At 38.5% G+C, this 23,095-nt stretch overlaps 1 protein-coding gene and 1 long non-coding RNA gene across 4 annotated transcripts; one reads left to right on the top strand and one right to left on the bottom strand.

Annotated features, from left to right (window-relative positions):
• The first annotated feature begins 1,650 nt into the window (after positions 1–1,650).
• Positions 1,651–9,954, top strand: stx12l (syntaxin 12, like). Of its 3 annotated transcripts, none has more exons than XM_044358530.1 (10): positions 1,651–1,754; positions 3,732–3,876; positions 3,987–4,056; positions 4,184–4,283; positions 6,521–6,658; positions 6,813–6,856; positions 7,098–7,203; positions 7,301–7,373; positions 7,477–7,559; positions 8,384–9,954. In XM_044358530.1, exons 2-10 carry the CDS (start codon positions 3,777–3,779, stop codon positions 8,474–8,476), a joined length of 807 nt encoding a protein of 268 aa, XP_044214465.1. In that variant the 5' UTR covers positions 1,651–1,754; positions 3,732–3,776; the 3' UTR covers positions 8,477–9,954. The 3 variants fall into 3 exon arrangements, with proteins under 3 accessions (XP_044214465.1, XP_044214464.1, XP_044214466.1); XM_044358529.1 differs by having other exon boundaries at positions 1,657–1,754; positions 3,728–3,876; XM_044358531.1 differs by having other exon boundaries at positions 1,664–1,754; positions 3,749–3,876.
• On the bottom strand, positions 9,416–23,075 carry LOC122986971. The gene is made up of 2 exons (XR_006404421.1): positions 22,989–23,075; positions 9,416–14,005 (listed from the first exon to the last, which is right to left on the bottom strand). It is a non-coding gene; the product is annotated as an uncharacterized LOC122986971 (long non-coding RNA).
• Positions 23,076–23,095: the final 20 nt, after the last annotated feature.

Here is a 23,095-nt window from a genome sequence, read left to right on the forward strand (position 1 = left end):
CATTACTGATGAAAATAAACCTTCAGCAGCATCAGAAAAGTTGTATAATAAGTTCAGAAGTTATTATTTAACATTGCTCCCTGTATTAAGACCTGTCACCCACATTGAGAGTGATAGCAGGCTCTAATCCTGTGTTTCCAGTTCTGGGCCTACCTTTTTTGGTCTATATTTGGATTGTTCATTCAAGTCTCTTATTATAGTACTACCTCTATTGGATGAAATATGCAGAGATTTCAGATTGTGCAGACTTTCTATAATTAATGATTCCCGTAATAACTACTACAGGTGCAGGTGTTTACTTGTTGATTCAGTTATTTGTACCTGAGTGACAGTAGGTGTATTAAAAGAGGTAGGGGCCCAGATTTCTATTCTATGCTACTGATGATGGAACCTCAAATTAAATGTCAAATAAATAAAGCAAAAAGGTATGCTATATATCATACAACTGAAAAGTTTAAGGACATTATTAAAAGCTATACAAATAATCAAAAGCAGCTAAGTTTGATCATATTGTAGGCTATCAAGTAATAACTGATCAGTATAGGTTAAAACAATGAAAACTATCTAATATTGACTAAAAATCTCATAGTAGAAAAGTAGCTTAATAGTAGTCAAAGATCGCCAATCTGAATGTCACGTGCAGGGCAGCACACTGCTGCACTGGGTTTATTATTAGTGTCAGTGTGAAAGTCATGGGACAGGCACGGGATTATTCTGGCGCGTCACACGGAGTCAAAGATGAAGATTTTTAGTGAACATTTCACAAACTTGTTGTGGGAGATTCTAGTGTCACCTATGACTTGACAATATAGCGAAGTTACAGTAATTAAAAAAAGTGTTCTGTCGAAAATCGATTTCAGACATCATGGGGCGTCACAGGAGCGCTCCAGTGCAAGCTGCATTCAGGGCCTGTAGGAAATAGGCGATACGATAGTTTGCATTGACCGTAAATTACCATAATGTCGAGATGAAATGAAAACTGCCTTTTTGACTCTTTTACATTACATCCTCGGTCATATTGTGCACATATTTAACAATATATACAAAATAGATTTATTTGTATTATCATATCAAAATCCAATCATGTTTTCTTTCTGTAAAACAAAGTATGACGTGCTTTTGTAGACTTGAACCAACCAGTTTCAACCAATAATATGACATCCACCCATCAATCAGTCTTCATCTTTTAGGGGCACAGAGCTAAGATTCATTCTATCCTGTTTCACTCAGGAATACATCATGATACGGAAGTTAGACACTCTCCAAATGCTGTTTCATCTGGACTTTAACCTACAGTGCAGTAGGTGAGTGATGCATTTGCGTTTATGCTTTACTGCAAACTCAATGAAAGAAAAACCTTACATCCTTGGCTTGTGTCAGTCCAATGCATATGTTGAGATCATTACTAAATATTGTATTTTAATAAACACCCAATTCCCTTAATTCTAGCTACCCAAGAAATATGTATGAAGCCTTAACCAAACCATATCTTCCAAAGTGGGACAGTATGCTAGTCGGTGTGTGAAATGTAATATTTTCTAGTAGTAATCACAACATTAAGTTTAACAATAAACTAACTTCATATTGAAGTGTCGTTTTTCCCACTCTTCTTTCTAACATGAACGCAACGTCAAACCAACGTCGGATTAGGGCGCTGGACGTGTGACGTCAGACGGGTTGGGTGTTCTAATTCTGATATAATTCATCTAGAGGATTTGGAGCAACAAACCTGTCGACGTCAGTCTCGCTGCAAAGTAAGATATTTACTGTGAACATTGTTAACATGTAGCTACATATTAACCGACAGAGAGAATAACACTAATGTATCTGAGCTGAAACTGATGCAGACACACTGCGACTATTATTAACGCTGAATAACGACTGCAAGGTTTATTCTGTTCACTGATTTAGTATTATTTGTGTCACAGTAGCTGTTTTTTTTATTAATGTACACAGCTAAAATATGTTTTTATTCTTTTGTTCGCAAAGACTGCCCGCTAATCTAACCTAGTTGGTTTATTTTCGCGCTGGCCTGGTTTGTTTGTCTGTGTTTATCCTGTGCTAGCTTTTGTTACTGGGATGTTATTCTGGGGATTCTCTACATATGCATTTTTGTCTCATCATAACAGTTACAGGTCTGAGGAAAGCAATACAGGGCAGTGACATGTTTGTACTCCCATCATATTAGATATGAAAAGAAACACTGAGGTTAAAGGACATGTTCACAGTTTTTCAAGTGTGACTTAAAACAACAGTCAGAAGCCCAAATGAGCAGTGAAGCATGTTTATCTTCCATCATTCCTCCTGTTCATACTTACCATTAGAAGATCCCTTCATAATGCACTTACAATGTAGGTGATGGGGAACAAAATCCACAGTCCTCCTTCTGTGCAAAAATGTATTTAAAAGTTTATCTGAAGCTAATATGAAGCTTCAAATCAAGTAAATATCTTTCAACGTTACAGTCTTTTTAGTACCAAAGTACCTGTTTTTGTTACTATACTTCCACCACAGCTCAACAGGGAAACACTATCTGAGGAAACACAAAGAGGGAATTTGATTCTAAAAAGACTGTAAATGTGTCAGATATCCACTTGATATGACTAACTCAGACTGATGAAGCCCCATATAAGCTTCACATCTATTTTTAAATGACTGTGTGGACACACTGTGGATTTTGGCCTCCATCACTTACATTGAAAGCACATTTGAAGGAGATTTTTTAATATCCAGTATGAATAGGAGGAATGATTACAGTGAGGAAAACCTCTGTCACTGTTAATATGGACACCTGACTGATGTTTTAAGACACATTTGAAAAACTGTGAACCTGTCCTTTAAAGTAGGATACTGTCTCTCATATTTACTTCGAGGGTTTTACAGTAACTCTAGATTTACCTTGGACTGAAGTTGACAAATTAACACAAACCTAATAAAGTCATATTAAATATACAAAATTATTGACCGCCTGAGTGAAAGTCCCTTTATTATTTTTGGGTTGTTTTAGAGCTCTTACCGACCCTAGAAATTGTGAAAGTTTATGAAATTGATGATAAAGTAGCCTCTCGTGGATGGAAGTCTGTCACTTAATTTTTGTGAAGATGGAAGCTTTAAAACCAGATTTTACAGAATCCAGACTGTGTAATCAAGTATCGTTTTGAGGCACTTGTACTTTATACATTATACCTCTTTATTTCAGAGTCAAATGTTGTACTTCACTAAATTTATTTAGCTACCAGCTAGCTAATACCTACAGTACTAGAACTTCACTGATGCAGATTTTAGAGACAAAATGTATGATGAGTTTGTAAAATTTGGTGCACGGTTACAGATGAGACCCAATATTATAGTAAGTACTTTAAAAAAGTGACAAAGGGAACAGATAAATAAATGAATAAGTAAATGACCATGCATGGCTTTTATTTGTAATGGAGTATTTTTACACTGTAATTTTTCTACTGTTACTTGTGTTAATCTGAATATTTCTTCCACTGCTGGATAGAATCTCTAATAGCTATAATATATAAACGGGTTTCATAATACAGTATAGTGTAATATAATAATATAATGTATAATATAACCAGTCAGTCGTCTAAGTTTGACCTCAAAGTATCCTTTTTTTATAAAGTGTGTTATTATTTTTGGTATTGTGCAACAATAAAAATCTACACATGAAAACAGAGATCCAGTAAATTGATTCTGCTGATCGTATGTGTGTGTGTGTAAGACAGACTGTGTTCCTGAGCAGTGTGACAGGCTGGTGGTCTACAGCCAGGATGTCCTACATGAGAGCAGACAGCAGCCGGTCCCAGCCGCGGGACTTCAGCAGCCTCATCCAGACATGCAGCTCAAACATCCAGAAGATCAGCCAAAACAGTGAGTGTTCAGTGTGTCAGACACACAGCCAGTAAAACTCTCAACACATGAATTCATTGCATAGAAGTTCAACATATTTAATTCCATAAGTGCTTGATTTTGTGCTGCAGCTGGCCAGATCAAAAACCTCCTCTACCAGCTGGGGACAAGACAGGAAACCCCCGAGCTCCAGGAGAAGCTGTGAGTACTGACTTGTGATTGTCAGTTTCCCCTTTAATGTTACATATTGTTATTATCTGATCAAGTGTGTGACCAGCCAAAGCTTTTGAGTGAGGTCTTAGCATTGTGTGTGTTTGTTTCCCTGCAGCCAACAACTCCAGCACTACACCAACCAGCTGGCTAAAGAAACCAACAGACACCTGAAGGAGCTGGGCTCACTCCCTCCACCGCTGTCTCCATCAGAGCAGGTCAGTCATCGTCAACCGTAGTTTGGATATATAAACACAAATAAATGTAAACATAAATATCAAAAATTGAATAAACATACAATACATGAGGACACCCAAACAAAGTATGTGAAGAAATGAACATCCTATTTCATTCTACAGCCATCAATCTAGTATTGATTCCAAATGTTTACTTATTAATGGAAAAAAAGTGAAATGTGAGTCATGTTCATCCAAGTGTTGGAGGGAATGTAGAGAGGATCGTGCTAATTGTGCTAACATGTCTGTCATGTGAAGTGGGAGAGGGTGGAACTTTTTTTAAAGCCTGTAAATGTGAAGTGTGGCGACTCAGCCATGTGCTGTCTGTAAAGCACTTGGATATGGTTTGAATCATATTACTGGAGAAAATCAATCTTTTTGTGTCCTGCAATGTTGAATCTACATTTTCTCTTTAGTTTGTCCAATATGAATCCTTATAACTAGGATTATTTTCATTATTGATTTGTCTGCCAGGTTTGTATTTGTTTGTTTGTTTGCTTGTATTTTGTGTTTAATCAGTAGATCAGTAATAATTCAAACAGTCCAAAAGTTAATGAATGACATAAGCTGTTAATGTATCTGAGCTATGAGTATATCTCCTGTCAGGATGAAACACATACATTATGTCTGTAAGGTTCTTACTCATCTAAAAGCTAAAACTGTGTCTGTATGACAGAAGCAGATGATTTTCCAGTATTTCCATTGTGTTTTATTTATCATAAATTTCAGACAAACTGGCTGCTCTTTCAGCAGCTCTGAGTGTAGCAGCTCAATGCTGTCTTTGTAAAAAGCTCCACTGAGGGATTTATTAATAGTGCTGAGCTCCTTTCTGTAATGTCAGTGTTGAGCTGTTGTTTGACAAGCTTTTATTTTTAGCTCAGGTGGCTAAAACCATCTGAGTGTCATCTACATGTCCAGAGCAACATGACACTGTGTTGATATTGTGCTCCATGCTAGCGCCTGTTCATCTGTAGAACAACAACAACTGTACATTTACAGTACCTATGAATATGCTTTAAAAAAAAGATTTAAACCATTCCAAGTAAATGTCTGATTGCTCTGACAGTAAATGAAAAACATGAAAAACAATAATGTTCCAAAACACAAGTTGTAAACCTTTAAGAGCATCTAAGAGTGACCTCACTCTGTCTTGTTCTATTTTGGAAAGTTTGAATTCTCACTGTGCCACAAATAGCAACAAAGCTTCAATGCCTTGTACCTGCTACCCAGCAAAACGTTACAGGTTACTATAAAAGTGTTATTCTTCTGCTAATGATATGATATAATGCCTATTTCATTGTTCATTGGTTCATTTTGTTGAAGGTTGAGATAAAAATGGAGTTAGATGTAGTGATTGTTGAAGAGGAGTCAGGATGCTCTAAGTGGGTTCGAAGGAGTTTTGAGGAAAAAGAGCCGGAGTTTAATTTCACTCACTAGAAAGTCTACTAATTAGACAGTTAAGAATTATAAACGGCTTCTCAATCAAGTATGACTGTTTGATGAAAGGTTTCAGTAAAGATCCTGGTTGTTGTTTGTCATTTCTTTACTGTTGCTATCAAGTAACAGGGTTTGGTTTTGGTTGGTTAAGGTTAGGTAATGATTGTGATCGTAGTGAAAAGAAACCAACATTGACTGACTTTCAGCAAACAGGAAGTAAACAGCGGTCTCCTGCGTGTTGACCCATCCATTCACCATGACCTCCTCCCTTAAAGGTTTGGCGGCATCACATTATTTCCTTGTTTGCTCCTGACAGACAAGGCTCATAATTCAGATGACCACTGGAGGTTTTGTCATGAATGTACACATGTTGCATTAAGCATTTGAACAATTTAAAGACTCCTGTGAAAGCATATTTGGGATGTTGTATATTATACTTTCACTCCATTGATTTGCTTTAAAAGCATGCTTTTATTGTTCTGTGTGTTTTTGAAAATAGAGGGTAATGCTTCAAAACTAAGCAGGAAAGCTGTAGTATGTGGAATTCTGAATTTTAATACTTGGGTTGCTGTGTATTTGTCCAGTGAAGAGCAGTTTTCAGTTTAGACCAATTCATCTATTTTCCATCTTCAAAGGAGATGAGAGACTGTGTCAAAATGCGGATACTGTACTCCTGCTGATAATAATGTATTTATTATCCCTGTGCGACACTGTGTGTAGGAACTTAACATTTTAACAAAAGAGGGAAATTGTTTTTATTTATCCTTTCCTCTTTCTTACAGAGGCAGCAAAAGCTCCAGAAGGAGCGTCTGATGAACGATTTCTCTGCAGCCCTCAACAACTTCCAGGCGGTGCAGAGGAAGGCAGCAGAGAAAGAGAAGGAGTGTGTGGCCAGAGCTCGAGCTGGATCCAGGGTCATGGTGAATATCCAGCTTTCGACAGATGATGAATCTTTACAACCAATAACATCATTTTCATTCTTAATTGATTGAATCACTATTAATTCATTTGCATCCATAATGGACAAGTGATATGTGCTGATGTTGATTCATCTTTTTTTGTTGATGTCAACAGGGAGATGGAGGCAATGTGGATGAACAGCTGGTCACATTTGAAAAGTAAGTTCATCACATATTGTACATTCAGTCTATTCTCTATCCAACATTTTGTTCTTGATGCTGTTTGGTTTAAGAAAGCCACAGCATGTTTAAAGACTTTTTTACACTTCACAATATTATTGCCAAAATTCACTTTGCTATCTATCAGTCTGTGAATGTTTTACTCCTCCTTATGCTTTACTTTAAATGATTATTTGAGCTGTAGATAAAATTAAAATGTAAATGAGCTGTATTATTGCAGGGAGGATGAGTTGAGTCAGACCCAGACTCAGCTTGAGGAGCCCAGCATCACTGAGGAGGACCTGGAGATCATCAAGGAGAGAGAGACCAACATTAAACAGCTGGAGGTACCAGCCTGAACAATAGGACATCCCACAGAGGCAGGAACACTGTAACATGCTCTGTTCATCCGTTAACCTTCCTCCTCCTCACTCTCCTCTCCAGGCTGACATTATGGATGTGAACCAAATCTTCAAGGACCTGGCTGTTATGATCCATGACCAGGGAGAGATGATTGGTAAGTCAGAGGAAACACAGGTTAGCTCTGAGCTAAATAATCACACTTTCTTACTCAGATGTGAGACTTCATGTCAAAGCTCTTCCTGCATTCTGATTGGCAGACAGCATCGAGGCCAATGTGGAGAGTGCTGAGGTCCATGTAGACAGAGGCGCCGTCCAGCTTCAGAAAGCTGCTTATTACCAGGTGAGATAGAATGTGGGGCAAGAGGGGTTGTACAAAACAATGGAAACACTACATGGAAGGACTTTAAAGGAATTAAATCACATCTACAAAGGCAGCTAAAGATTTTATTCATGATGAGGTCAATAATCCACAATACTGTCATGTAAATTAAGGTGACACTTTATTTTTCATGTTGTCAACAAATAACATGAAACGACAAAAACATCAATGAACTGATCTTCCAACAAGTATTGTGTGTGTATCAAAGCCTGATATATCTTATTCCTCTGTGCCATACACTTCAGTTGTTGTCCAAAGACTACTGAAAACATGTTAATGAGTCACACTGTTGCACTGGGCGACATGTTCCTTCATTACCATGAACACACAATGTAGTTTATTTAGTGTAGTTTATAGAAATACTCACTAGAACACCAAATGTGAATTAATGCGTTGCTGAAAATAGTCTCCAACAAATGCACTATTTCTTGCTATTTGAGTAATGTTTGTTAAAAACTACAGTGAGTAGCTGTTCCAACAAATTTTTCCAACAAATTACTGAGACTTTTTAAAAATGAAACTAAATATTTGTGAGGTGTTTTTAAAGATTTATATTTTTAGTTGGAACCAATGGACTGGACTGGACTTGGTCTTTTTATGGGAATTGTTGACAATAAATAAGATATAGAATAACATCAGACTTATCCTTTAAGTTGTATTTACATGGTACACCATGATTGATAAAGTTTATTATTATCAAGGTACTTTGACTGCCATGTAAAACACTGGTGCAGTTTAGTTTCCTTTCATCTGTTTAGTCTGACATGATACTTTGTTGTGTGCAGAGGAAGTCCCGTAAGAGGATGTGCATGCTGGGCATGGTGCTGTCGCTGGTCCTCACCATCCTAATCATCATCATCTGGCAGGCCATCAAATGAGAGGAGAAGCACAACTAACTGATCCCTTCAAGTGACTTCCAACGTGTGTGTGTGTGTGTGTGTCTGTCTGTCTGTCTGTCTGTCTGTGACTGTGTGGATGTATTTATGTGGCATAAAAGAGTGGTGACAACAGTGGGTTTCACATGATATGGGTTCTCTTTCATAGCATTCTTTTCATATCTCACATTGGGAACTCCTATGACATGATCTCATCAGAAGTTCCTTTTGAATTTTGCCTGCCAGGACTGGCAGAATTCTAAACCATTGGCCCCATCTCGGGACCTTCCCACTGTGTTGGATGCCCTTTCAGTACCACCTTGTGGTTCAACACTGGAATAAGTGGACTTGAAAATGCAGTCTCTTGCTTCAGCTAAACAAGTGGGTGAGATTCATGCTCTTTGGCGCAGGTTTTATGCATCTACATGGACAGAACCAAAAGCTGTAGGAAAAGTTTTGGGCAAAGAACCACGTAGGGAAACCAGTCTCAAAGCAGCAGCTCTCCCACTGGATTGTGGGGGACTATTGCTTTAGCTTATAGCTCTAAGGGTTTGCAGCCACCAGAGGAGCTGTGTGCACATCCTACCAGGGATCTCACCACCTCATGGGCCCTTTTCAGAGGGATCTTCATTCAGGAGATTTGCACTGCAGCAAGTTGGGCCTCCCCACCTTTGCAGGGTTCTACAGGCTTAATGTTACAGCTCCTCCATTAGCCCATTTGGTGTTTACTGTGGCAAAGCCTTGGTAAAGTTGGTCCCCCAATAACATTTGCTCAGAAATCTGGGAGTTAGCATTTCCCAATGTGAGACACAAAATGAATGCTATGGAGAACTTAAGGTTACTTGTGTAACCTCAGTTCTCTGAGTAGAATGAGTATCGCGCCAGACCATTCCGCCTTGCTCATTTATAGCAAGGAAGAGGTGAGTGTTTTTGAATAACTGGCAGCATAGTGTCAAGCCCTTTCATAGGGGTAGGGTCTCTACCCTCCCTGTCACTGACGCACTTAGTTCCAGCCAATCCTTGCTGGCAGAATGCCATGGGAGCTTCTGATGAGGTCACGCTGTTCCCAATGTAAAACACTCACTCATGCTGCTCAGAGAACCGCGGTTATGCACGCAACCTTATGTTTTTCAAGGCTGACAGCACATGTTAGGAACAAATCTGGCAATATTTAGTGATGATATTCACTATATTTTATTTTTACTATATTTTTATTTAGTCCAAAACTTGCAAGTATGCAGTGTTTCTTCACCTAGTTTGGGACAATAAAACTGAGCTCTGAGACTGAATATGACTACTACTACCACCACTACCACTGCTGCTGTTAGAGAGCCAAAGTCCTGACGTCACCTCCCGTGTAGCCTCTGTTGCACTAGCTTCTGTAACTCTTTCAAGATTTTCCAGTGCAGCAGCAAGGATGTTATATGTCATTACATCTCTTGCGTGGATGTCTCTATTAAACTTGTAGGGATTTTTTTTAAGTATTTTAAGTATTTTCATTTTTACATCACATTCATATGTCTTTTATTTTCCATTTCAAACATACTTCCAGACAGTTGGATCAACAAATCAGCTTGCTTGACACTTATGCATTGAGATTTGGGAGTTGTTCAAGTTGTCTTTTAGCCTCTGAAATCTACCTGTTTTCTATAGAGTTTTATGCAAAAGTTTGGGCACCCGTTGACATATAACATATTTTTGTGATTTTTTTTTAATGAGAGGACATAAACACATCCTCTCTAGGATATGGAACATAAAGCACAACATTTTCAGCAAACATTAATACATTTTTATGTCATAAATTGAACAAAAAATAATAATATATATAAAAAAAAACATCATTGTGGCATGTGCAAAAGTTTGGGCACCCTATATAGTCAGTACTTAGTAACACCCCCTCTGGCAGATAACACACTTTGCAAATGCTTTGCAAACTAAAAGTCTTTCAGTTCTTGTATTTGGGATTTTCTCCCATTCTTCCTTGCAAAAGGCTTCTAGTTCTGCAGTATTTTTGGGCTATCCTGAATGCACAGCTCTCTTAAGAGCTACCCACTGATTTTCAATTATGTTAAAGTCAGGGGACTGTGAGGGCCATTCCAAAACCTTCAGCTTGTGTATCTTGAGGTAGTCCGTGTGGATTTCGAGGTATTTTTAGGATCCTGTTGTAGAAGCCACCTTCTTTTCAGCTTCAGCTTTTTTACAAACAGTATGATGTTTGCCTCCAGAATTTGCTGATATTTAGTGGAATCCATTCTTCCCTCCACCAATGCAATGTGTCCACTGGCTGCAACACAACCTCAAAGCATGATAGATCCACCCCTATGATAAACAGTTGGCAAGGTGTTCTTTTCATGTAATGCTGCTCCCTTTTTCTCCAAACATATCTTTGCTGATTGTGGCCAAAGGGTTCTATATTAACTTCATCAGTCCAAAGCACTTGTTACCAGAATGCATCAGGCTTCTGTAGGTGTTCTGTTGCGTACTTCTGACGTTGGATTTTATGATCAGGACGCAGGTAAGGTTTTCCTCTACTGACTCATCCATGACGGTCTTGTTTGTGTAAGCATCCAGCAGTACCAGAGTTTTCTTGATTTTCCAGATCTCAACTTGACCTCCACAGCTGCCCTAAACTGCCATCTCTTAAATACATTTTGTACTGTGGAAACTGCAAGCTGACAACACTTTCTTATCTTCTTGTAGCCTTCCCCTGCATTGGGGGCATCAATAACTTTCATTTTCAGAGTCTTACACAGCTGTTTAGAGGAACCTATGATTGCGTGTGATATGAGTGTTTGCACAAGGTTTGGAGAGTCAGAGTATTTGTAAAGCTTTGAAATTAGCACCAGCTGACATTTCCTAGTGACAATTGTTGACATGGCTCAGGCCTAACGAGCTGATTAAGGTCTGAGACCTCGTCAAAAGAATCTAAGACTTCAGAACTTAGGATTCCCAAACTTTTGCACATGCCACAATGCCATTTATTTATTTATATATTTTTGTTCAATTTATGACATAAAAAGTATCTATGCATTAATGTTTGCTGAAAAATATTGTGTTTTATGTTCCACATTCTAGAGAGGCTGTGTTTATAATCTCTTCAATCAAAAAAATCACCAAAATATGTTATTTGTCAAGGGGTGCCCAAACTGCATATTCTACCATCCCTGTCTGGATAAATGGAGTGAACCACAACAGCTTAATTTCAAAAGGGGTTTTCTTCTGGTTCAGCGCTCAGACATTGTGGTTGCACTTCATAACAATACAAATAACCAGAAGGGGATGACATGGACTGAAGGAAATTGTAAAAGTTTGACAACATTTCAGCTTCTGTCAAACAAGTCAGATATTGTCTAACCACATGACTGGCATGTTCCTGGTTCACAGTGGAGGCAGGCTCTATAAGACACCAACTCATGAATGTTGGAGGATGTCTATGCATGATTAAATATTCATCTCAAGGGGACAGTATGCTGCAGCTTTCTGTGTGTGTGTATCTGTGCATCTCTATTAATTATACACCTTACATTCCAATGCAACAGAAAATCAACTTTTCCTCAGTGTAGCCCTTACCACTATTGTAAGACTGTGTCTTATTAAATGCAATGTTGCACAATTTTGTATACAGTAAGTACATATGGACCCCGTCTTGCTCCTGTTTGGATATGACTTATGTTTCTGAAATAAAGAGTGTCTTACATATAAGAATGTTGAAGGAAATGTCAATTGGTAGCAGCTGGCAGAATGTCTGTCTTTGGTAAACAATTTGTTTCACTAGATCAGCCCACCTGACTGAGAATTTAATACATTTCCTCCTAATGGAGTGCTGCTGGTGCCATGTCTCCTTTTGTCCATCAGAGGGCAAGCTAAGCATGATAAGAGTCAGCCGGATGTTTTCAGCATAGAGCTCAGGGCACCCGTTATAAATGACAAGCACTGGGAATAATACTTCAGTCCTTCAGTAATTGTAGCAGAACCACGATAAAAACTTGCTCCATTAAAGGTACACTACTTCAGTAATTTAAAAGTACTATCTAGTATGAAAGATTCACACGTAAATGAGAGAGTCCCTTATTTATTAAAGCATAAACCTATATAAAATGTGGGAATGTTTCAAATGGTTGACATACGACATACGCTGTTGGCCACTTTAAACTATAATGATGCATCACTAGCTTATTGTTTGATGTGAATGTAAAAATATTAATCTGAAAGGTAAATACTATCTACAACTGTCAGAGAAATGTTGCGGAATGAAACAGTACTTCCCCTGAAGTGTAGTGAGGTTAGTACAACAAAACACTAAAAAAATTGTGATATCTCTCCTATCCCAATACAATGGAGGTAAATTTAAAATGAATTCATTTATTCATTCATTCATTTTGCCATGGTGGCAGAAATACACTGCTGTACCACCAGAGGTAAGTGAGAAATAAATATGTTTGTTGTCATTTAGATGAAAAGTTCCAGTCCTTCAGACTTGTATATACTCACTAGTAGCAGTGTGATTTCACTAGTACACTTAGTGCTACATGGACTTGGTGACGATACATTTATAACAGAAAGCTGGTGTTACAAACTCTATTTGGATCTGGATGGGGTTTGAAAGACATGAGTGTTTAACAGGCACCGATATCCATTATCCCATAAATTGCATTATGGGAATTCGAAGATCCAGTGCTTGAGCCATACTGGACAGAAAGACAGAAAATCTCAGTCTTTGCTGCTCAGATTTTGATTTTTTTTTTCTGTTTCTTGTGAGTCCACAAACTTTATGGAAATACAACATTAAATAATTGCAGTACCCCATTAATATTACCCTCAAACACAAATAAACTACCCTTTTATTGTTAAGGTTATTGAATTTATTACAGTAAGTGGAGTGTTCTACTGTTTTGGAGAGTGAGTTGTCAGTCCCGCATATATTCCCTACCCCACCCCTTGTACTTAGGTTAGCCAATCACTGGGATGATTTGATTGCCAATGAAATCAGTCCTGAATTGCACCTGAGCCAGTGAAGTGAAGCTTGAGTGGAAGTAATAAAAAACCACAGTAATTGTAATCTGGATGTACTCTGCTGATTGAGACCCAACAGTAACTAAATGTAGACTATACTCTGTTGTGTATGCTGAGTATCCATCTTGTTATTGTACTGTAGATAAATCTGTCCTTTACATCAGAGCCGATGTTCTCAGAGTTAAAGTCAAGATGTTCAAATGAAATGAAATGTCTGAATGAGACACTTCATGAGAGTGGACAGAATAGCTAAGAGGCCAGTAATAAGAGAGTGTGGTGGGATGTAATGAGGCTAACATCGGGGTTGTCTTGGTTACACGCCGTCTTGCAGCTGTGGAGGAGCACCAAGTGGTCCTCAACATCTCTGGAAGGTCATCGGGTCCCAGCGGCTCTGCTGCACCCCCGCTGCCATGACTCAACACGACCAACATGAACTTTGTTCTCTAGCTGCCAGTCTGAGCACGCTCACACTGGCATTTTATTATAGATGAGGTATTAGCCAATCACAGCCATCCAGACCTGGAATGAAGACAGACTAATTTAGTTTGATCCAGACTTTGCTTACAGGATGACACATGTTGATTCACACATCCATGCATGTGTTTGTCACTGCTTTTAGCCACACTAGCAGTGTTACCTCAGGACAGAAATATTGGTTGGTCAGTCCAAAACTTTGGTCTAGATTATCTCAACAACTATCGGATGGATTGCCATAAAATACTTTACAAATATTCAAGGCCCCCAGAGAATGGATCTTGAGAAATATATTGATTCTCTGCCATTTATCAAGAAAAGCAAGAATGGTACACCTAAATTGCAAGCTGCCAAAGACTTTATAATGTAACATTTCCCCCTTTAAGGTATATAGCAGGCTATATATACAGACAAACAAGACTGCATTGAATTAACATGATGCAGTAAAACACATCATTTGAAAACATTTTTTTTTAAAAGTGAGGAAAAAACACGTGCAATTATACACAAGAAAATAAAAGGGTTTTATGTTTTTAAGGGTTTTATGGGTTTTATGTGTATTCTTGACTGGGAGAGTGAGGATATCTGAGGATGGACAAAGGGTGGAGATACTGGCTTTAAGGAGAAGATTGCAAAGATTGGGGGACTGTCTGAAGGCCAGTTTTAGGGATCCCTGAAGATGCGCATTAGTTTGGAATCTGAGTGATTTTCCCAATAAAGGGTATTTTTGTGCAACACAGGCAAATGTCACTAAAAGCACTCTGTGTCCTCTGTGATGGAAAACACTCCATTTGGGACATGTTGGTGAAGTGCTGCTGATCTAATTATTCCTGTCAATCTTATATCCTTTCTTCAAGTTTACTAGTCATCCAGTCTGCTCTACCAGGACTGTGTGTGGGTGTGAGTTGATCAGATTTGATTGACAGTGTCCTGGCAACATAAGCAAACAACCCAACAATTGTGAACTGTGTGAGATGTTGCAAGTGCCCCTTTAAAACCTGTGAGAGAAGCTCTGAACAAAACACAAATACAGAAATTTCTGTGATTGAAATATTTAGCATTCATTATTCATAGCAATAAATTGAATAAGAAACAGGTTTCCAGGGCCTCTAAGTGGAGACATGAGGTGAGGTCAGTTTGCCTCTTTTATACACTTTCAATTTATTTATATAATGCCAAATTACAACAGAAGTTATCTCAGGGCACTTTTCACAAAGAGCAGGTTTAGACTGTACTCTTTAATTTACAGAGACCCAACATTCCCCCATTAGCAAGCACTTGGCGACAATGGCAAGGAGAAACTCCCCTTTAACAGGAAGAAACTTGGAGCAGAACTAGGCTCTACATGGGCAACCATTTGCTGCATTCAGAGTAGCTACATCATTAGATAATGTGTTTTTAAGGAGTTTAGGGCCAAGCACAATCATTTCAGTTTTACCTGAGTTTAGTAGCAGAAAATTACAGGTCATCCAGGTCCCTATGTCCTTAAGGCATGCTTGGAGTTTAGTTAACTGATTGGTTTCATCTGGCTTCATTGATCAATATAATTGGGTATCATCTGCATAACAATGAAAATTTATGTAGTGTTTCCTAATAATATTACCTAAAGGAAGCATATATAAGGTACATAGTAGTGGTCCAAACACAGAACCTTGTGTCATGTCTAACTTTTATATGTATGGAGAATTCATCATTAACATGTGCAAACTGAAAAAGATCTCATAAGTAGGACTTAAACCAGCTTAATGCAGTTCCAAATACATGTTCCAGTCTCTGTAATAGGATGTGATGGTCAATGGTGTCAAATGCAGCACTAAGATCTAACAAGACAAGTATAGAGAGAATTCCTTTGTCCGATGCTGTTTCTGTGCTATGATGCACTCACTGACTGAAAATCCTTGAACAAACTAGAGAGAGAGAGCTAACTAGACTAACTAACAAACTAGAGAACTGTGTGGCTGCTGAGCTCACACTGTCCTGTAACAATTTTTATTTTTGGGGGATAAATCGATGCCTGTTGAGGGCAGGAGGGGATGAATTTTGTCTCTAATAGTTGGAATTTCATTATGAAAGAAGTTTATGAAGTCATGACTCTTTGTCAGCCTGGCCAAAGTGCTGAAAAGGAATCTAGGGCTGTTTTTATTATTCTCTTCTATTAATGATGAGTAATAAGCAGCTCTGGCATTACAGATGACCTTCCTATATGTTTTAAGATTATCTTGCCAGACTAAGCAAGATTATTCCAGTTTAGTGAAACACCAAATCCTTTCAAATTTCCACGACATTTGCTTTAATTTGTGGCTCTGGGAGTTATACCATGGATCTAACATCCTTGTTTTATTATCTTCTTTTTTAAAGGGGCAATGGAGTCGAGTGTCACTCGCAGTGAGCCTGCGGCACTATCAATAACATGATCAATTTGGGAGGGACTAAAGTTAGCATAAGAGTCCTCTGTTGTATTGAGACATGGTATAAAATTCAAGCACGTCCTGATTTTGCCAAGTGGTTGTTGTCCTGAGACCAACATTTTGTATGATGGCCCTTGGCCTACAACTGCCTCACCCAATCAGTGTTTGTGATGTCATCACAGAGAGCCCTGCTGCCAATTAAAAAACAAAAAAAGGGAGGTTAAAACGGCTGTGCAAAGATCAAGCCGCAACCTCCGGGGCTGAAAAATGAAGCCAATGCGGAAGTGCCAAAAACTGCAGTACCTTGAATGGCCACTTGAGGCTGGCTCCAAAAGTGAGTCATTCCCCATTAATTGTTAAAATGTCCAACTTTAAGCAGAAATAAACATGTTTACAGCCTATAGGACTACAACTCTACCTCTTGGTCTCAACTCTGGGTTGTCATGGTTTTGATCTAATAAACTCAGCCATATTTCTAGATATCAGAACAGCTCCATCCAAAGTGGAATGTATGCCATCTCTCTTAATCAGACCAGACCTTCCCCAGAAAGTTCGCCAATGATCTATGAAGCCCACATCATTTGCCGGACACCACCTCGACAGCCAGCAGCTGAATGATGACATGCGGCTATACATGTCATCAATGGTCAGAATAACAAATCTGACCATGTCACCACTGGTCAGATTTGGCAGTGATTACATGTACAGCTGCATTTCACATCAAGAAGTTGATACAATCTTTGTCATATTCCATAGTCCAATTCACATGAACATGATCTGCAACATAGATTCAGTCTGGTGAACCTGCTTCATTCTGCCTGAGGGAGCTGCTGAGCCACCAAACAGAATTTAATGAGCGAGGCTTGCAATAGGAATATTAATTTCCTGTGATGTTGCAAATGGTTTTTCAGAGGCATTTAACTGTGACTAGAAACACCATGTGGAGGAACACTGTATACTTGTTTGTTTTGGAAATGTTTGTTGTCACATCTACAAATGCACAGAGCCACCAAAGTGAGGGAAAAATAAGTTACAGGACAGATGTCACTTTTTTAACCAAAGGGGAAGAATTCTTTATACAATACAACAACAGTGTAGACAAAATCCTACACGGTGTCCATCTGTCTCTGACTTCTCTAATGTCCTAAAACAACTGGTCACTGTAGTTTTTATCAAACGTTACTCAAACAGGAGGAAACAGTTCATTTGTTGGGGCACTATTTTCAGTGGCGGATTAATCCAGATTTGTTGTCCAAATGAGCATTTCTGGCAGCAGGATGGTACTAGCTTGTACAATACAATACAATACAATATATCAGGCTTCAGATACACACACAATACTTGTTAATAGGATGAGTTCATTGTGGGTTTGGCTCTGCACATGAGATTTGTTGACAATATACAATAAGATAAATACAGAAAATTGCCAGCCTTGTCCTTCTAATTTTTGCCAATCTAAGGTATTAAAAAAAGTATTGCTTTGGTACTTATCAAATGAACTATATCAAACACTTTTCACATGATACCCAGTCATAGTCTTCCCAGTGGTCTTATTTATTCATCACAATTCTGCTTAATTCTGAAAGAAATATGGTAGTCTAATGTATATGGATTACATGCAGCTTTTGTCATTATGGTTTGCAGGGCTCATATGAAGAGGTCCATGTAGCAATGTGAGCCTCCTCTTTCTCTTCTCCCCTGGCCTTTAGAGCAGAGAAAGTCTGTGCTCTCTGAAAGAATGGTTGTCTCTAGGGTAACCCAGAAAAAAAGGTCCAATAGGAATCACCTGTCTGCTCGTCTCTCATTATGTGGGGAGAATAAAAGGAGGGTGAATCTGCTTTCCATATTCTCTTTTGTTGGGGGTTGAACCCATCTTCAGTGCTCTTCTTTCATTTCCTCTGTTATAAAGACTTGAACACACATCATCAGGGCTGATCTGTCCAACTGATGGACAGACATCAAGCATCGGGAGCAAAAATGATTTCACCTCTTATGAAAGAGGAGAGGCAACAGAAGGTCTTTTGATTGTGGGAAATGAAAAAGAGTAATGGGCTCCTATTCTCCTCCTAGGGAGAGATTTTATGCTTCTTGATGGATGTTTGATGGGGTTGGTCAAGGGAGGAAAGGTTAAGAAATTCTGTGACATTACCCTCACATCAGATGGCAAATGGGCTCTTTCTGTGCACTTATGCTGAAGCATTTGCCTTTCCCTCACACAATAAAAAAGCTTTTAAAGACAGAATAATGGGTAGTCCACCACCACCTTCCTGTCACCTGCCTCCTACTCTCTGATTTCAGCCTCATATCTTGTCTGTCTCTTCTGCCTACACCTTGAGCCTACCTAAAGCCCCTGCTCAGTCACCATGTATGTCACGCTTTTCCTACACTGTAGCTCCATGTAAGTCCTCTAACAAGGTACAACAGGCCTGTCAAATCACATCTGTGGACTCCATAGACGGGCTCTTTCCAGGCAGAAGTGCTGCTCATTGGCATGCCAGAAGTTGCAAGTGGGCGTATATAGTACATGGGCTTAATAGGGACGTTTACCCTAGTTTGTTGTCATTTTCTTGTGTATTTGCATACACAAGAACAAAATGCTGTTCCTCCCAGCCCACAGCAATGCAACAACAGAGAGGATAAAGATGTACTGTATATCTAAAAATTCCGTTTAAAAAATGATAAAAACATATAAATCCCAAGCGATAAAAACAAAAAACAAAAAAAGGATGAGCATTTAGCAGCATAGTGCATTAAAGTGAATTAAGAGAAAAAACTACTCGAGTTCGACCAGCACTGATGGGGGAGCTATATAATCTACTGTCCAGAGAACATCGGAGAACATTAGGCAACATGACTGTTGGAATTTTCGGTTTGTATGGGTTAACAGTTAGCCTAGCTTGCACTCCTCCATGCTTGCCTTGCTTCCACGTCCTGTCGCATCGCTTTAAGTGTTTGCTCTCCAGCACAGCTACAAGCAAGGCTGTGGTCTCCTTTGGGTCCACTGGACATAGCAAACCAAGTGCGCTCAGCTGATTTAGTTCCCAGCCAGTATTTCTCATAGCAAAAGTCTTTGTTTGTCTTTGTATATTCCCATCACACTACTACCACTCTGATTTCCCAGTTGGGTCTTATTTTGGTAGTTTCCTTTGTTTCTATTGGGTATGACACTGTACTCCCCAAAGTCTGGCAGGTCAAGAAACACAAGCAAGTCAGGACAGGTTCAAACAAAAACAAGTCAACAGTTAATCCAGATTATCTAAACCATTTCATTGGGAGGTTAAATTTTAAGTGAGCGTTTTTGAAATGTAGCTAATAATCCCGCATTGCATACAATTACAGTAAATACAGTAGGTTAAAGTTGAAGCAGGAAGTGGGTCTTAAATGTGTGATGGATGGCGAATACAGTGCTAATATTACTGAAAATTACTTAGGAAGAATGTCCAAAACTATGAAAATAGTTTGTAAAACTTTATTTTTTATCCTTTAACACATCATTTTCCTTTAATATATTATGTCTAAGAGGGATGTAGTCTCTGGTATCAAAGTTGGACCCCACCACCACCCCTCATCCTCTGCACCCTTGATTTACTCCTCATCCCATTAAGGAACCACTACTTTCTGTTACCTTTCTTTGTTAACCATGACCTTTCCCTGTGTTAAGTAGTTTCAGTTCCCTACTATTAACTATACCTTAACCTTACTGTACTTTCCATGTCTAGATATTGTAGAAAGTAATAATTAGAAAAATACTGACAATTTAAGTACAAAAACATTGTCATAATCGAATAACCATGGTGCTTATGTACATTCTAATTCATTAAAATCATGTATACTTTACTGTACCATTTCAAACCATTTCAAAGCATACAACATTTTAACAGATCTAAATTTGCTTAATTGGTTTACAGTCATTTTGCTTGGTATGGAAATAGACTCAAAACATGCTTGAGCTGCTTATCTCTGATTTTTTCATTAATAAAAATTTGGTTTTGAAGTTATAATCCCTAAGGTTTTCATGGAATTTAACAGTTTTTGATACAATTTAAGGTTTATTGTTAGTGGTGGAGTCTTCCATTCCTGCACAGGATTCAAGTTGCCTTCACATACATGAGGGATTCACAGGAAATGATTGAATCCAGTGTTACTGTTTGTAATTTGATTCCATTGATAACAGCCCTAAAATTTACTGTTCACTCTCTACACCATGTGAAGGTTATATTACAGTGAAACTGCAGACTGGACAAAACAACAATAAGCTAAAAGAAGCTGCAGAAGGGGACTGCAGAGCTGATGATAACAATGATAACACCTTTCATGTTATTTGACCCATTCTTCATATGAAAATATGGATTAGTCCAGTTTTAAGTGTTTTAAAGATACATTAATGGATTTTGGTTGTAGCTCCCAAAATGTGTGAGCGACACTCCGAGCTTCTTAAACATGCAGCCGTAAAGCTGCATGTTTAAGAGTTTCCCAAGTTTCCCAAATCTCATTCCTCATGTTTTAAAATTCAACACGGGTTACAGTTGAGTTTTGGGAGGACTGCTTACACTGCAGCACAATCAGGAAATTTACCTTTAATGTGTGGCTTAATGTGAATCAGTTACTTAAAGTGAATAAAGCCTTTCTTAAATATCCCAGTGCTGGAGTGATAGAATGACCCAGTCTGGTCTCAGTAAATTCAACACTGATAGCTGTAGTGTGTGAGGTGAAACGTGACACCTTCTGGCACCAGAATGGATCTCTGCAACTGCTACCCTGCCAAAAGAGATAGTGTTCTATCTAGGGATGGCTATAAATAAGAGCACTGGCAGTTCACACCAAAGCTCATCTGCTGAAGGATATTAATTATTGCTGTTTGTCTCTCAGGAGTGTGTTATGAGCACAGCGGTGTGTAATTGGATGCATCTGCTTCCCAACAGCAGTGGCCACATAACCTTATTCCCTGCATACACACCAGCATGAGTGCCAAACTTCGTATATGGCTTTCTGAGCTCTCTGGCTGTTACTCTGACTTACAAGCAGGTACGCATGTGCACACACACACACTTTCCTACTTGTGTACAAAATGACATGTACATACACTGAGTGTCCAAGGTGGAAATTCTCTATAAATAGCTGGTGTTAGGTGTCTGGTCATATCTATGGAGACAAATCCCTTTATAAGAGCCTTATGCATGTTGTCAAACATGTATGTACACACCCAAACACACACACACAAACCTCAACATTTCAAACATAGTCTCTCACCCTAAATAAAAATAGCTCCAAAGTTGGTATCCGATGCCCCCTGGTTCTATTGCTCTCATTGGTCATTAACCCCTCATCTGAGAAAACAGGGCCAGACCCAGTGAGAATGTTCCTGCACCAACACAACTGTTGCTCCTTACATCTGGCATGATATGAAATACAGCCAAGGGGTTTCTATCCTTCTCTGCTGCCCCAGATACATCATCCACACTCACTTTCTCCCACCCAGTAAACAGTCAAAGTCACCTTGATCGGGTACACAGAGGGAGAGCTGCTGCTATTCTGGCCCACAAAGATCACTCAGCCTCTGCCCATGGCTCTGATTAATGAGGAAAAATCAGTTCACTGGTTCTCTGACTCTCTCTTACTCACACTCAAAGACAGACACAAGCTGATGTTAACTTTGCCACCTACCTTTCTTACTATTATTGTATTTTATTCTATCCATCTTTATTTTTCACCACACTACATCACATTCAATATGTCGTATTTGGAATCAGGAGGACAGCAGGACCAAGTGGATCACTGCTATCATTTCAACCATGTTTTATAGCTGTATCAAGTCAAAAATAGACAGACAAACCAGAAGTACGGAGACTTGACTGTCAAAATAAAATCCTTTTATTTAGATCATTAATTGCCAGTATAGTTTGAACATGCAGCCACTTTTTAATCCAACATTCTGGCTTGAGATTTGTCTGGAGTCATGTAGCCAGTATCAAGCCAAACAGAGAATGGTTTGATACTAATCACCTACTAATTGAGGAAGTTTTTGACAAATACAATTAACACCTATACACCTCCACAATATGCACCTAGATTGGATGGAATCTGCAGTAATTTATATTTACAACTGTGGTTTTGTCATCCAAACATACTGTACACACATTTCAAAGTCTCAATGGAAATACGTATTTACACAAGATGAAGCCTGTCAGAAATGAATCAAACAACAAATTTAAACCAGAAGGTTCACGTGTTGAAGGGGGTGTTCAAATAATTAATTAAACCATAAGCAGGCAAAATCTATAAACACTACAAAGAATGAGAGAAATACATTTCTAAATCTATAAAAAGAAATTCACATAATTTAGCCTTAACTTTAACCAATTCGTCCATAGTGACAAATAACTTTTTATCTTCTTTCTTCAGGATTTTTTTAAGTATGGTTTGCAGCAATGATTTGTTTCTGTTTGGAACATGAATGTCAATCGCTGGAAGTTATTTTTATGTTGTATTATTCCATGTGGGATGGATCATTTTTAATGAATATAAAAATGTATTCATTCATTCATACATCATTAAATATTAACATACATTTTAAATGTTTTATTGCTCTACTTATTTGACCACTTGATTAATTTGCTTACTTGTTTGTACCATGTTTGGTCCTCCATACATCTGATCTGAGCTGTAGTTGAACATTGGCAAACGCCTCTGTCCATACATTTCGCTTTTATCCAGTAATCTCCGAGTC

Source organism: Thunnus albacares, chromosome 8 (assembly GCF_914725855.1).
Source record: "Thunnus albacares chromosome 8, fThuAlb1.1, whole genome shotgun sequence".
In the NCBI taxonomy this organism is placed as follows: domain Eukaryota; kingdom Metazoa; phylum Chordata; class Actinopteri; order Scombriformes; family Scombridae; genus Thunnus; species Thunnus albacares.

Coding starts and splice junctions, on each gene's coding strand:
- stx12l (XM_044358530.1), top strand. CDS start 3,777: ATGTCCTACATGAGAGCAGACAGCAGCCGGTCCCAGCCGCGGGACTTC. Junction 6,659..6,812: donor GAGCTGGATCCAGGGTCATG/GTGAATATCCAG, acceptor TGATGTCAACAG/GGAGATGGAGGCAATGTGGA. Junction 7,560..8,383: donor AGAAAGCTGCTTATTACCAG/GTGAGATAGAAT, acceptor TGTTGTGTGCAG/AGGAAGTCCCGTAAGAGGAT.